The sequence below is a fragment of the Neomonachus schauinslandi genome, chromosome 7 (assembly GCF_002201575.2).
Source record: "Neomonachus schauinslandi chromosome 7, ASM220157v2, whole genome shotgun sequence".
In the NCBI taxonomy this organism is placed as follows: domain Eukaryota; kingdom Metazoa; phylum Chordata; class Mammalia; order Carnivora; family Phocidae; genus Neomonachus; species Neomonachus schauinslandi.
The window spans coordinates 86,151,404-86,166,077 of NC_058409.1; the positions used below are offsets into that span (position 1 = coordinate 86,151,404).

The following is a 14,674-nucleotide window of genomic DNA, read 5'->3' on the forward strand; positions in this document are numbered from 1 at the left end:
GGGGTCAGGAGGGTCCCTCACTCCCCAGGTGTCCCTTCGAGGTTCCCATGTCCCCTTGTTTCCTCTGTCTCAGTGGCACCGGGACTGAGTCCGGCTTCTCTGCCCACATGCTGGGCCCTCCTTCTGGGAGGTTCTCCCTGCTCCCCCTCCCTGTGTGGGCTGCCTAGGGACAGGGATGACTACCCAGCCAAAGCAGGCAAGGAACAGAACCTGCCCCCACCACAACAACCCGTATCCTCCACAAGGCCCTTCATGCATCCCAAGGAGCCCACAGCCATGTCTGCAGAGACACACTCGAGCCCCACTAGAAGTAGAGGACAACAACCAGATGCTGTGCTCTCCTCAGATCCAGAGACTGAGGAACAGCATGAGGGCAGGTGGCAGAGGCACAGCTCCCCAGAAGGGCCTTCCCCTCCCTCCCCCCTTCCTCCTTCCCTCCCCGTCTCTGTCTGTCTCTCATATTCACACCCCAATACTCTGTGCAGTCAGGAAGAGAAGTTCTGACAACAGGAAGTCGGGGGGCACATCCTGAGGTCCCCAAGAGCTTCCTGGCACTGACCTTGGTGACAGAGGCAGTGCAGTTGTGGGGGGTGGGGGGGAACACAGGGTGGACAGGCACACAAGGAACACACCTCACGGGAGAATAATAATTACTATTATAATAACAATATCGTACATCCAGGACAAGCCCAGCTGCCCCAGGCCGACTGCAAAATCCGTACGTCCAGCAGAGCCTATGTGAGTAGAGTGAGGGGCTGCCCGCCTGCACCCCCAGGCCTTACACATTCCAGCTCCCTGAGGAGGGGCCAGCCCCACCTCCTGCTCCCCGCTGAGGCTTAGCACAGGGTGGGGGGCTGGCACCGCCAACGCCGCCCCTCTGTGCTGGGCATGCCTGTACTGGGGAGGCGAGGCCCACCTCCCCTCAGTGACCTGGCAGCAAGGGATGGGTGAGCGAACTGATGAGGGACCAAGCGGTGGTAGCTGTGGGGTGTGGCTCCTCTGAGCCCGCTCTCCACGCTCGTCCAGCTCTTCCTGCGGGCCTGCCCATGGCAGGAAGGGGCCAAGGACACTCATGGCACAGAGAGGGCATGCAGAGCGGGCCCATGGCATGCTTGGCCCGCCAGGTGCCATGCAGCCGGCCTGGACTGCTGGGCAGCTGTCAGAGGCCCGAGTGGGCAGTGGAGTCCGAGGGGTCCCCCTTGGGCTGGACCTCTGATTCAGTCTGTGGTGGGGCCTCCTGGGAATTGGGCCCTTGGGCCGGCAGCTGCAGAAATTCTGGAAGCACCAGGTCCTCTTTGCGCAGAAGGCCCCTCTGGTCGTGGGCCCCACTGCTCTGCACCCGATTCAGCAGCTCCACCAGGCCTAAGGGTGGCCACAGAGTCAAGAGGCCCACTGGTGCTAGCCCACCACCATCCTGCTGCTTTTACTATGACCACAGCCTCCCTAACCTCCTTCCGCCCTTCAGCCCCTTGGGTCCCCCAGCCCCAATGGACACTCTTCCAGCCCCAAGGACATGCAGGTCCCGGCCTCAGCTCAAGCCTCTCTGATTCCGCCCACCTTCAATGGTCCCCAATGCTTCTGGTCCCTAGCTCCCACCGTCCCCAAAGTACCTTCAATGTCACAGGTCTGCCGCTTCCCAGTGAGACTACTCGGCGCCTCAGCCATGGAGTTGAGGGACAGTGGAGGGGGATGGGCAGCCTTGTTCTGGGCTCTAGGTTGGCTGCCCTGTAAGAACGCGGAGTCAGAGCCACAGCTGGGAGGGGAGGTGCAGTGGGTAGAAGGGGGAGCCCTTTCTCTCTCTCTCACCTGTCTGTGATGCTGGGCTATGTCCCTAGCTTCGGGAATCTCCACACCTGTGGCAGAGCGCACCACCGTTAGTGTTTGCCTCCCACCTGGATCCCTTCCCTTCTGGGCCAAAGCCATCTCCAGGGACCAAGCCCTGGGGCCTTGCTTCTCTACCTGGGTGAGTGTCCAAAACCAGTCTCTGGGCCGCCACCGAGCTCACTAGCTTCCCCAGATCCAGCGGCTGCTTCTCGCCTGGCTGTGGGGACAGGTCAGCAGCCCGCGAGACAGGCAGCCCGCTCCCGGCCGCCCCTGCCCTGCCCCGCTGTCCCCCTCCCCCGGCTCACCAGGCACAGCGCCACCTGTTGCGGGCTCAGGCCATGCTTCGCCAGAATGGGCTGCAGCGCCTCCTGCAGCCGCTTGGTGGGCTTGGCGGAGATCCGCACCACGCGCTCCAGAGCCACCAACTCGACCCTGCACGGGACCCTCGCGCTGCGGCAGGGCAGGAGAGCGGGCCCGCCTCTCCCCCAGCCCCCCAGGGACAGGTCCAAGAGGGGGCGGAGCCTGAACTGGGAGGGGGTGGGACAACTTGGGGGTGGGCCCTTAGCCCAGGGGACGCAGTTAGCACCAGGGGCGGGACCTGAGAGGGAGAACAATAGCCTGAACTGGGTGGGACCCAAACAAGTGTTGGAACCCAGGACCCAAGCCTGGGAGGAGGGGCACTCACTCGAAGGTGATCCTGTTCTCCAGCCGCACTTCCTGGTCCGCCAGCACGGTGCAGTCCTGATCCAGGACCAGGGCCTTCTGCAGATGCCAGGCAGGGCTCAGAGTCCCTCCCTCCCCAGCCCCAACCATCCCCACGGTCGGAGGGAACCACCTCACTTCCTCCGACAGCCCCCACTGGGGCCCCTAAGGGTCAGAGGGAAGGGCCAATGGGCGGGTGAGCCGCAGAGATGTGGATGGAGTAAGACTCCTGGCTGGAGTGGGAGCCTAATATGGCCAAGGCCAGGGAGAAGGGTGGCAGGAAGGTTGGACAGCTTTGGAAAAGAAACGGAGTTACAGGAAGCATGCGAGTGGGGTGAGCACGGAATGGTAATGAGGCTGCTTGGATAAGGAGCAGGCCTAGGTCCTGGGTCATGGGGCCGCCTCTTCCCAGGCCAGGCCAGGCCAGGCCAGGACCTGCCTCCTGGACAGCTGCCCCCTGGTCTCTCAGGCATGTGAAACCCAACCAGACCAGCTGGATGCATTTCCTTCCTCACCACCCACCTTTGATCAGCTACCCGGGCCTTGCCCCTTTTTTGACACTTGTCCACTTCTCTCCATCCCCACTTACTACTTGTCTCCTCACTGCAACAAGAACCCTTCCCCCAAGACTGCTGTGAGGCCAGAAGGAGGTCAACTATCTGGCACAGTACCTGGCACACGTAGGTACATGAACAGTAGGTGTAGAGTCTCCTGTCCCTATAGGCCCCACTGTCTGCACTACCCAAGGCAGGGAGGCAGCCTCTTCCAGGGAATAGGCCTATGTTGTGCTGCAGGGACAGGTGGAGTGTGGGTGGGAAGTTATATTCAGCAGTCATGAATGCCCATCTGGGCTTCAGAGGCTGCATGGGTGGCCTGAGTGGGCAGAGCTCCTCCCACTGCTGCCCTCCCAGTCCCACTCTCCAGGCCCCGGAACTTGCCCTGCACTTCTTACCCACATCCAGGGCTTCATTTAAGATGTTCCCTCTGCCTAGACTGTCCTCGTCCAACAGCTCTGCCAGGCAAACTCCTCCCCGTCCTCATTCTCCCCTCATCAACAGCAGCCTCTTCCACGAAGCCTTCGTGGAACCAGCCAGAAAAGCCTACCTTCCCCCAGAAACTCTCTGAAGCTTCAGCTCCTCTTCCCTGATCACATCCTGCCTGGCTCATCTCCACCTTGGTGGGGATCCCCACCACGGATGTGGACCTGGAGGACAGAGCTCAGGCTTGGGTCCCTCTGCACACCCTTTTCCTTAGATTCCTCTTTCAAACTTAATGCTTGTACCTCAAGAAAATTTTTTCATGGGCTAGGTGCGTTTGGGTGCCCCTGACAGCCATTTCAAAGATGGCCAGTAGGAACTCTGGGAGTGATGGGGGAAACCCAGCTCTGGCAGTGGTTCTCCCCCACTCTACCTCCCCAGAGCATCACAGTGAAGATGATGGGTGAAGCTGGAAGCTGGGAGGGGGTAGGGTGGGGATGGGACGTTCATGGAATGAGAGTGGAGGCCTGAGTTTGAGGAGTTGTTGCTGGGTTGCTTTGAAGCTGGGCGTGGGGGGAGGGGCAGGGTTTTGTTGGGGACTGGAATTAGGAAGGGGGTGAGAATAGGAATGGAATTGGGGTTGAAGTCATAGCTGAACAGAGACAGGAATGGGGTTGGGGTCAGGATCAGGAAGAGAATGAGAGTTGGGGACCAGGCCAGATTCACACCTGCTCATTGCCGACCAGGTAGACCTTGATGTCGGGTAGAGAGAGGCCTCGTTTCTCACAGATGCCTGCCAGCATGGCACGGATGGTGAGGCCAGATCGCGCCAGGGCCAAGGAGGCTGTGCCATCGGGCAAGTACACACAGCAGTACTTCCCTGGCCGGCTTTCGCTCTCACCTTCTGTGCTCCCAAGGCTCTTCCGGTGGCTCTGATTTGGCGCAGGAGTAGAGGGAAGGTCATGTGTACACATTCAGGGACATGCAGAGAGGCACACAGACAGGTAAGCTCACTGGGGCACACACACGCACACACACACCTAAGGGCACACTCTTCGGCAGGCAAAGATACTCCTCCTACAACAACATATATGCTCACCCAGACATAGGACCACCCAGAGACAGGTCCTCCCCCTGACCCACATACACCTGCTGGGTACACCTGGGCACACACACAAACAGAATGTACACCCATGCCATGCATGGGGCCCAAGGTGGTGAGGACAGGAAGAAAGTAAGGAATATGAGGGGTTGGCAGCAGGGAGATGGAAGCGGGGACCATGACTAGGAACGATGGTGGCCCCACAAAGGTGCATGAGTAGTGGCCCTAGCCTGCACCTCATCTCCCCCAGCAGTCTGCTCACCTCAGATTTGCTGTTGACAAAGGCCAGGAAGCCGAGGTCCAGACTGGCGGACGAGTTGAGGGAGCCCTGGGACTCTCTGCGCAAGGCCGAGTTTGGGGCCCCGGCTCCCAGTTCTAGGGGAGAGGGAGCAGTGAGCAGAACAGCCCTTCCCCCCCCGACACACCCCCTTCTCCACAACCTGGCGGACCCGATGGAGCCCTCCCGCGGGGGTCTAACGCGGCTTGGGACCATGGAAGTGTTGCTACTGAGGGGGCTTCCCAAACTTCTGTTCTAATCTAGAAACCAAACCACCGGGGAAACGCGGTGGTCACAGAGACCTCTATTTCGGTTTTCAGATTTACAGACTGTCTATGCGACAAGTAGGAGGAAGGGGGGATTCTCAAAGCTTGCCCAAACTCCCACCCCGACTCTTCTCTGTGGCCTCCGACCCTCACCCCTGCGGAAAGACTTGCGGAGCGGGCGGCCCCCGGAGCCCTCAGCAGACGGCAGCTGCCCCAACTCCTCCACGCCCAGCGGCAGCGACTTCCCGGGCTTCAGCTTCGGCTTCTGCGGGTACAGGAAAGGCGCTGGCACCGGGCTGGGCTCCAGCCCACGTGCAGACCAGGGGCACAGCCCTACAGATCTGCACCCGGCCCCCTGCTTCCCACAGCCCCTAGTCCGCACCTTCCTCGTGGAGTCAGGGCTGCCCGGGCTGGAGGAGCCAGGTTCCCGCAGGGGGCGTCCCTCGGTCTCCGCCAGGAGACACTCGCGGTATAGCGGGGACTTGACGAAGCGCGCATAGCTGTCGAACTTCATCAAGTTGAAGATCTGCGGGACCCGCGCAGGAAAGGTGAGCCGGAGAGGGCGTTCGGCTTGGCCCAACCCTCGGGGTCGGCTGGGTCGCGTACCTGGCAGGCAAGACCCGAGCCCCTCCCACCCAACTCCTTGGTCCAGCCCCGCCCCCACTCTTGGCTCCGCCTCTATCTCAGCTAGTCTCCGCCTCTAGCCCATGTTCACCGCAGCCTCTGGTACCGCCCTCTGACCCACGCCCTGCCCCTGCATTTTACTTTGGTGCGGGCATCCAAATTTGCCCTTTTCCGAACCCCGCTCCCGCCCATCCCACCCACTACAATCGGGCCCCGCCCCTGGATCTGGCCCCGCCTCTTGCCCTTTCTTCCGAGGCCACGGCCCCTAATCACACGAGACCCCCGGAAACGCTCACCTGGAGCTGCTGCGCGCGGAACATGTCCGGTCGGGGTTGTGCCAGCACCTCTTCGCCTAGCCAGGCCTGCCGGTCGATGTTCACCGGGCTCAGCGCCTGGCTGGACAGGAATTCCTGGTAGATATGGCGGGCTTCCTGAGCAAGCTGTTGCAGGAGGGACAGAGAAGGTCAAGGACATGGCCCAGGCTCTGGTCCCACCACTCTGCCCCAGCTCCCCTTTCCCCCACCTGCTGGGTGTCGCTGGCCGGGATCTGCTGAAAGCGCTCGCAGGCCTTCCAGAAAGTTACATTCTCAGCGCTGAACTCCTTCTTCAGAAACTCCTGGTGCAGAGGAGGAGGAAGTTAGAGACACGGAGACCCAGTCAGGGGGTGCAGTCAAAGAGATTGGGATAGAGATAGGGCCAAGAGGCCAAGTCAGGCAGATAGGGCCAGACAGACAGATGGGGCCAGATTGGAAGGCACAGAGAGAAAATGGAAAGTTCCCTGCTGAGGGAACAGGAAGAAGGTGCCAAGGAAAGGCTGGAGGAGGCAGCTGACAGAGGAATCCCACTCTGGCCAGCCTGAAGCTCCATGTCCTCTCCCATGCCCGCTGCCCCCCCCAACACACCATAGTGGTCACTGCCACCTGCCCTTCCGATCCCACCCCAAGGCTTACAGTGAAATAAGCCAGCCCCAGCGGGTCCTGCAGCAGCCGCTCGAAGGACACACCCCAGCTGGCCACAGGCTGCTCCTCGGTGGAGAAGGGGCTGCTGGGGCCACTAGGGAGGCTGTGGATACTGAGGGAGCTTCCTCGGCCCTCGCCCTGGCCCTGAGGCCCTGCCGTGCTGCTCAGCTCTGTAGGTGGATGGACAAGTGGTGGTGAACCTTGTGGCCTTCCCCAGGCCCTGGCCCAACCCCATCTGTAGGTATTTTCCCTGGAAAGGTAGCAAGTGACAGGGGTGTCCCCACCCTGTTTCCACATACCCTCCCCCACCCCAGCAAGCCTCCTCCATACCTGCTGTCACTTACCTCCATCTGAGACAGCCAGAACCTACAAGAGACCCAAGGTAGGCAGTCAGAGCAGAGCCCAGGGTGGATTCTCAGGGTACAGTTCTGGGTTCAGGCCCCGGGACAGGAGCTGTGTTCTCCTCCCCCTGGAGGGCCATGCTGGGCATTCCCAGCCAGGTAACTGCTTGCTCAGCATTTTGCTCAGGCTCCTCCTGGCTCCCCTTCCATCATGTGCCAACCACCGTGTGCTGGGACTTAATGCCAGTTACTTTCCATTTGCCCCTGGTTCCCTCCTCCCTCAGCACGTGCTGGGTAAGCGCCAGTGTACAGCATGGTGGGGATCAGCAGAGACTTTGAATCTTGTCTCTGCCATTTACTAGCTGTGTGACTCGATACTTGTTTGTCTCCATCTGCAAATAGGGGATGATGATAATAATAGTAACTTACTTCCCGGGACTGTTGTGAAGATCAAATCAGTTTAAGACATTTAAGCATCCAGAACAGTGGCCAGCATGTGGTAAATGCTGCATCAATGTTTGCTGGTGTCTATAGCCAGTGGTATCTTTGTTGGAACTATTTCCTTTTGGAGAAGAAGATCCTGAGAGACCCTGGGCCCCACCCCACCTTAGGCTGGTGCCGGGATGCTATTTTATAGTATAGACAGTCATTCTCAGACTCTAGTGTGCATTGAAATGACCAGTAGGAGCCCACCTCCAGAGATTCAGGCTCAGTAGGTCCAGAATGGGGCCGGAGACTCTCCATTTCTAACGAGCTCTCAGGCAATGCTGATGCGCTGGTCCATAGACCACACTGTGAATAGCATTGCTGTAGAGACCAACTCCGTCCTCCCCCCCCCCCCCCCCCCATCCCACACACAACTCTGACTTCTCTGGGAATCCCAACCATTAGTGAAATAGAAAAAAACCCTCCTTTCAAAATGACTCTTGCAGTGGTTTCCCTTGGTCTTCCTACCTTCCTAGCAGCTCCTCCAGCTTCCTCCTCATCTCCTACCCACGCAAGATGGCTTCTACCCCTCCCTGACTCTGTCCTGGGCCCTTTCCCCCTCCCACATCTCCCCAGATCCAAACCCACAGAGCCAACTTCCTGCTACCCTCTCTGCCCAAATGTCCCACAAGCCCTTCCAACTCAGCCAGTCCCAAAGGAAGCCACCACCAAAGCAGGGCACTGAACAGTTTCCCTACATCGTTCCTGTCTTTCTTCCCGCCACCTGGGCTCAATCATCCCCAGTTCCTCCCTCTCTCTCACATCCTATATTCTCACTAGGCCTGTCACAGGAGTTTCTACCACCTGTCCCTTTGTTACATCCCCACTGGAAACAGGTCTGCAAACATCTCCCCCAGGAAGCCTCTCCCTGCCCTCCTAGCTGGACTCTCCCTCTTTGCTCCCCACTCTCACCTAGAAACATTCAGGTCCCACATCTGTGGGCCAGAGCTGGCCTGGAAATATGTAGGACATTATTAATATCTTGGCCCTTGTTTTTTGTAAGTGGGTTTAACTGACTGAGCCACCCAGGAGGCCCAAGATTTTTTTTTTTTTTTCATTTTACGCTGAAAGGTGTTCCCACATTTAAAAATCAGGAGTTTTACATAAACTCCTGTGATGCCTCAGCTACCCGGAGCTTCTTCCCAGCATGACAACATTGGCTGGCACTGAGCAGCAACGGCCTTCCCTGGAAGGGGCTCCCATTCTCTTCAGGGGTCTCGGAGGCTAGTGTGATGCATTTATGTTACTTACAGAGGCAGGTGCTGCCCCGGACTGCCCAAGTTCCAATTTGTGCTGTGTGATCTTGGACAAGGCACTACACCTCTCTGTGCCTCAGTTTCTTTCTCTATAGGAATGGGGCAAATGCTTCTCCTGACTTCAAAGGGTTGCTGGGACTAAATAAGTTACATATATAGATAAGGAACCCAGAACACTGTCCGGCATGAACGTTACTGTTACTGCTGTTGGCACATTAGTATTGATGTCTGACCCTGCTCTGCTTCCGAGGTTGCTAGCCCTGTTGTAGAGGAAAGAACACAGGTGTTGGGGTCTGTCAGACCCAGATTCAAATCCCAGCTCTGCCCTTTTCCAGTTTTACGCCCTCGGGCTCCTCCCTGAGCCTCGTCTCCCACTTGGAGTATGGAGGTGAAAGGTTGCTGAAGAGGAAAGAAAGTTGGCGCAGAATGTGGCTGGGCGTGGAGCCCATTTGCAGGTGCCCCACTCCCACCCCCAGCACCCTCGCCCTCCTGCCTCTGCACCCCCCCCCATCTGATGGCTTCTTCCCTTCTTCCGAGTCAGCTCCAACAGCTGGCTGCCTGAGAAAGTCCCAACTCCTGGGGTGCATGAGGAAGACAAATTGAAGCCCAGGGTCCCTTCCAGCCTGCTCCTTCTGTTCCTGGCAGCTCTGCTCATGCCGCACCTGCTTGTCCTGCCTGCTCTGAGGCTTTGCCAACCTCAGGGTGGCTGTCACCAACCTCTGCTCCAGGCTCCCGGAACCATCCTGCCTCCCGCTCCATGGTGGCCACCTGGTCCTCCGTCCCCCCTCACACACTGGCCTCTCTCCCCCCTGCTCTCCATCCCTGCACTCAGCCTCTCCCAAGCTCAGAGCCCCATGGTGGCTGGGGCAGGCACCTGCAGCTGAAGCCAGCCGACACTCCTATTCCGTTTTTTTTTTTTTTTTTAAAGATTTATTTATTTATTTGAGAGAGTGAGAATGAGAGAGAGTACATGAGAGGGGGGAGGGTCAGAGGGAGAAGCAGGCTCCTCGCTGAGCAGGGAGCCCGATGCGGGACTCGATCCCGGGACTCCAGGATCATGACCTGAGCCGAAGGCAGTTGCTTAACCAACTGAGCCACCCAGGCGCCCTCCTATTCCGTTTTATTCTTGCCATTACGTTGGATTGACTGTCCGGGTCTTTAGGCTGGCTCCCAGGTGGTGGCTGTGGCCAAGCTCCCTGCCCCGGGGGCTGGAGCAGTTGCTGGGTTACAGCTGAAGCTCAGCCTGGGCCTGACTAATGAACCCCTTCATCCTCCCCCATTTCCCTCCCCCTCACTCCACCCTGCACTTATATCAAACTTTTCTAGGTGCCCCACGCCCCTTCCCACTCCTGTTTCCTGCTTTGCTGCTTTCTCTTGCTGGGTGTCTGCTCCCGCTCCCCTCACTGAACTAACTGCTCTCCAATCTCTGCTCATTGACACCAGTCCCCTCCAAAGACCAGTTGCCCTGAGCCCTCCTGCCCACCACACTTCTGCCCACCCATGTCTAGGCCTCTCTCTCCTTACAATTTGGTAGCTCCCAGAGGGCAGGCCTGGTTTGTAGAGGGACCCAACCTGAACTCCCTCCCATGAAGCACCCTCCTTGCTCTGGTGCCAATGAGCAGCCATCAGGGCCCTAGCAGTCCTCCTCTGCCCTCCCGTGAGGCCCTGGCACCCCCTTCACCAGGGATCCTTCACCTCTGAATGCCCCATCTGTGTCTCAGTCCCTCTGGCCCCACTGGTCGTTGATCTGTAGAGTTGGGGCTGAGATGGGGTAGGGACAGAGATCCGGAGGTGGGAGGGAGTGAGGATAGGGTCCAATTTCAGTTCCACCATTCAAGGGCAAGTAACTTCCTCCCCTGGGCCTCAGTTTCCCCCCAGGGTAGAACGGGGCTCGGCATTCCCAATTTCTTGGGGCTGCTAGGAAGAGTGAGCGGGTGTGTGAAAGCAGCTGTCAGGGGCTCTGCTGACCTCATACTGATGCCCTGCCCAGGGCTCCCGCCTGCCCAGTCTCCCAGGCCTGGGGAAGTTGTGCTGAGCAGGGCTGGCCTTGCGCCACCCTGGCTTGCCTGAGAAGTGGTGAGTGAATAGGAGAAAAGGGGAAGAAAGGATGAGGAAGGGTGTGGTGGAAGGTGACACCCCTGACCCATGGTCAGGCCTCAGTTTGCCATACCTTTCTCTTAGGCCCTGGAAGAGCCACTGGTGTCTAAGGATACTGAGGTGAGAGTGGAGTGGACCAACACTTCTGAGCTCCAACTGTGTGACAGGCTCTCTCTGACAGTACACATCCACGTTCCCACTCTATCCTCAAATCTGTGTAGCAGGTGTTATTAGCCCCATTTTACAGATGAGAAAACCTAGACCCAAAGAAGTCTCACAGTGTGGAAGTGGCTGAGCTGAAGTTAAAAGCCAAGTGTGCCCGACTGGAGCCTGAGGTCTTCCCTCCACGAAGCCGCCTCCCTGGGCAGACAGGAGATGTACAGGGGGAACTGGGAGGCCCAGGGCCTCAGCCCTTTGGACACAGGTGGGCAAAGTCAATCAGGGGAAAAGGGTCCAGGGGGTCCTCTTGAACTCTGCCCTCTGGAGAGGTCAGACCTCAAAGGGAGGGCCCATTTATTTAGCATCTTCTGTGCTGGGCACTCTGTACCATCATCTCCTTTCATCCTAGTTTGGGGAAACTGAGGCCCCAAGATCCTCTCTGGGTATATGCACAGAGAACCCTGGGTGCCTGGCCCCTTCAGCCTGAGTCAACCCTGTGGAGCTGAACCCTAGCCCCGAGCTGGATGCCAGGAAGATAGGCAGAGGTCTCTCCAGGTGGGAAGACTCGCTGGGCCCCCTGAGAGTGACAGGATATGACAACCACCACTCTCCAAGTTTTAGGCCCAGCTTCCCCTTAGGCCATGTCCCTGTACACACACCCTGTGTTTCCCCACATCCAGACCCTTCCCCATGCCATCCCCTCTTCCAGATGGCATATCCTTTCAAGAACTTCATAGCACAATGCACAAAATGATCCGACAAGTCAGTTCTCCCTTCCCATGGCCTCCTCAAGCTTTCCTGGATCCATGGCTCTTACCAAATCTGAATTTTGTTCTGGTATTTGGCCCTGTGTGTTCTGTGCCTTGCCAGACCGGGAGCTGCTTGAGGGCAGGGGCTAGGGCCATGGGTTTGGGTCTCCAGTGCCTAGGACAGGGCCAGCACAGAGCAGACCTGTGGTGGGGCCGTTGACTGAATGCCTGCATGAACAAATGAAGTGGCCTTCGGGGTTATGTGAAGATGTCTTTGGGAGGGGGCTGGGAGCCATCTCTAAGTGACAGGATTCATTGCAACTGCCTGACAAGCTGAGTGGCGGAAAGACGAGGCTGACAAATGAAGCTGCCTCAGCAGGGAATGATGGCAGCCGTGGGTGGGGGCGGTGGCAGGGGGAGGTGGGGGAGGACAGAGCCAGGCATTTCTGGGAGGTGGGGGACCACTGGCATTGAGTCAGAGAGGCTGGGTTCAGATGCAGTCCCCTTTACTTGCTGGCCGCCTTCAGCATGTCATTTACTCCTCTGAGCCGCCGTCGGGGGGTAACTCGTGGAAGGAGCCTGCTGCCTGCTCCACAGGTGCCTCTGTGTGCGTCCCTGCTGACACCTGTCCGCCCCTCCCTCATCAGCTGAGCACCGTCTCAGAAAGCAGACCGATGGCCAGTGCACAGCCGAGCTGTGACCCTCAGGATTCCAAGAGGTGACATGGAGAGTTCACAACAGACCCAGGAAGGGCAAAGATAAACCTGTGTGTGAAGGTTGCTGCCAGGAACCAGGACATCTGTGAGCTGGCCAGGGCTGGGTGCAGAACTTGGGTGCCCTCCCTTCTCTGAATGACTTTGGGGTAGAGAAGCCATGGGCTGACGTGGGAGGGGCAGAGGCTGGGTCCATCTCCAGGCACCCTCAGTTGCCCTCCAGTTCTGGGCACTGCTCAGAAGCATCAACCCAGCTGCCCGCTGGGGTGGCAGTGAGAGTGGACATGCTCCTCCTTGGCCTCGACACCTGAGTGTCATGCCTCTAGAGTTGGAGTGCGAGGACCTTAGGTTCTTGAACTTTCAAAGTTAGGTTGATGGTAAAGACAGTGAGGTGGGGAACTGGGCCAGCTTGATGGGGTTTGCCTCTCTCCCACCTAACTAGCCTGGGGATGGGCAATAAAGAGACACTGGAAGGAGAGGTGGAGAAAGGTCTTGGTAATTAGGAGGCAGGAGTGTGAGTAAAACCTCAGTTTCTGAATGAGGCAGGGGATCCTTGAAGAGGGACTGAGAATGAAGGGAGGCATTGGGCTGATATTTATGGAGCCCCCACAATGGGTCAAGGGTCTCATATTCATCATTCCACTTAATCATCTCAACAACCCTTGGAGAACTGTTCCAATTTCCTCATTTTACAGGTGAAGAAACTGAGGGTCAGAGAGGACCCCTAGTAAGGGACAATGGAGCCAAGACTGGAACCCAGTTCTTTCTAGACCCATTGGTTTTGTCCCATAGTCCTAGGCTGGGGCTAGGTTGGAGGTTAAGACACTGTCTGGCCTTCCTGGGGTTGTTAGGAGGGGCTGGGGCTCTGCCAAGAGGGCTGGTATCCTAGGGAGAGAAGGAAGGCCCAGCACAGTCTGCCCCATCAGCTGAATGAATACAGAAGCTGGACTGTCTGAGCACAGCTCTGATTTAAAGGTGAAGTAGTGGGTGCCTGGGTGGCTCAGTTGGTTAAGCGACTGCCTTCGGCTCAGGTCATGATCCCTGAGTCCTGGGATCAAGTCCCACATCGGGCTCCCAGCTCAGCGGGGAGCCTGCTTCTCTCCCTGACCCTCTCCCCTCTCATGCTGTTTCTCGCTCGCTCGCTCTCTAATAAATAAATAAATAAAATCTTTAAAAAAAAAATAAAGGTGAAGTAGCCAGGGAGAGGGTTTAGAGGGTGCGGCAGCAGCAGGAGCCAGGGCATCTGAGCACCCAGCTACTCCCACCCTTCCTGGTGGCCCAGGAATAGAAAAGACAAGCTGCACCAAGCTGGCCTGACCCTGCTGACCCATCCCAGGCTGCCCAAAGACTACTTGTTCTGGCAGGAAGCCTCTGAGCAGGTCCAGCTGAAGGGCAGTGACCCACTGAGGGTTACCCCTTACCTGACCTTATGCATCAGGACGTGGGGTGAGGCGGGGGGAAGGCTGAGGCTAAGTCAGATGTGGAGGCCTGGGCCACTGTGGGGGTAGGCAGGGGTCAAAGGGCATGCCAGGTCTCCCTGCTGCCCTAGGATGCGGGCAGCCCTGGATGGGGCCAAAGTGGCAGGAGAGGAAGCAGTGGGGACCAGAAGCCTATGCCCACTGTACTCTGCTCTCCTCTCTGAGGCTGCCCCAGGTCCCCAGCCAGGCCATCTAGAAGGTCCTAGGACAAGAGTCCCAGGTCCCACTGCCTGCTCCTGTTCGTACCCAACTTCTCCTGCTGGCCGGCAGCATGCAGGCTCTTGCCCAGCCCTGCCGGCTGTGCCTCCTGGGCTCCACCCTGGGTGTGCCCACCCCTTCCCCATGGGCCTGGCCTGGAGCCCGCACTCACCATGCGCCCGTTGGGGACACCCAGGTGCTTGGGCTTCCCCGGCATGCCGCCGCTGTTCACGGGTCCCTGCTGCGAGGAGCGCCCACCATGGGGACCGCGGGCAGCCCCGGCCAGAGCTTGCACAGCAGCAGGCAGGCAACAGAGAGAGCCCGGCTCTGCTCCTGCGGGCCCTCACATCCTGAAACACCAGCTCACTACCTCTTTTCTCTGCCACAGGAAGTGTCTCTATAGAAACCGAACCACAGAAAGAAGCAAGGTCTAAGAGAGCGAATGCCTCTTCCTACACACACACAC

The 14,674-nt window shown here is 58.4% G+C and overlaps 1 protein-coding gene across 2 annotated transcripts; it reads right to left on the reverse strand.

The window, feature by feature from the left end:
• Positions 1–599: 599 nt before the first annotated feature.
• RGS14 (regulator of G protein signaling 14) lies at positions 600–14,674 on the reverse strand. 2 transcript variants are annotated; one of them, XM_021698772.1, is made up of 15 exons: positions 14,381–14,674; positions 7,076–7,097; positions 6,723–6,901; positions 6,296–6,388; positions 6,069–6,212; positions 5,531–5,674; positions 5,302–5,413; positions 4,868–4,980; positions 4,232–4,435; positions 2,510–2,586; positions 2,130–2,256; positions 1,960–2,041; positions 1,807–1,853; positions 1,611–1,725; positions 600–1,362 (listed from the first exon to the last, which is right to left on the reverse strand). In XM_021698772.1, exons 1-15 carry the CDS (start codon positions 14,423–14,425, stop codon positions 1,160–1,162), a joined length of 1,707 nt encoding a protein of 568 aa, XP_021554447.1. In that variant the 5' UTR covers positions 14,426–14,674; the 3' UTR covers positions 600–1,159. The 2 variants fall into 2 exon arrangements, with proteins under 2 accessions (XP_021554447.1, XP_044772746.1); XM_044916811.1 differs by having other exon boundaries at positions 2,510–2,583; positions 14,381–14,545.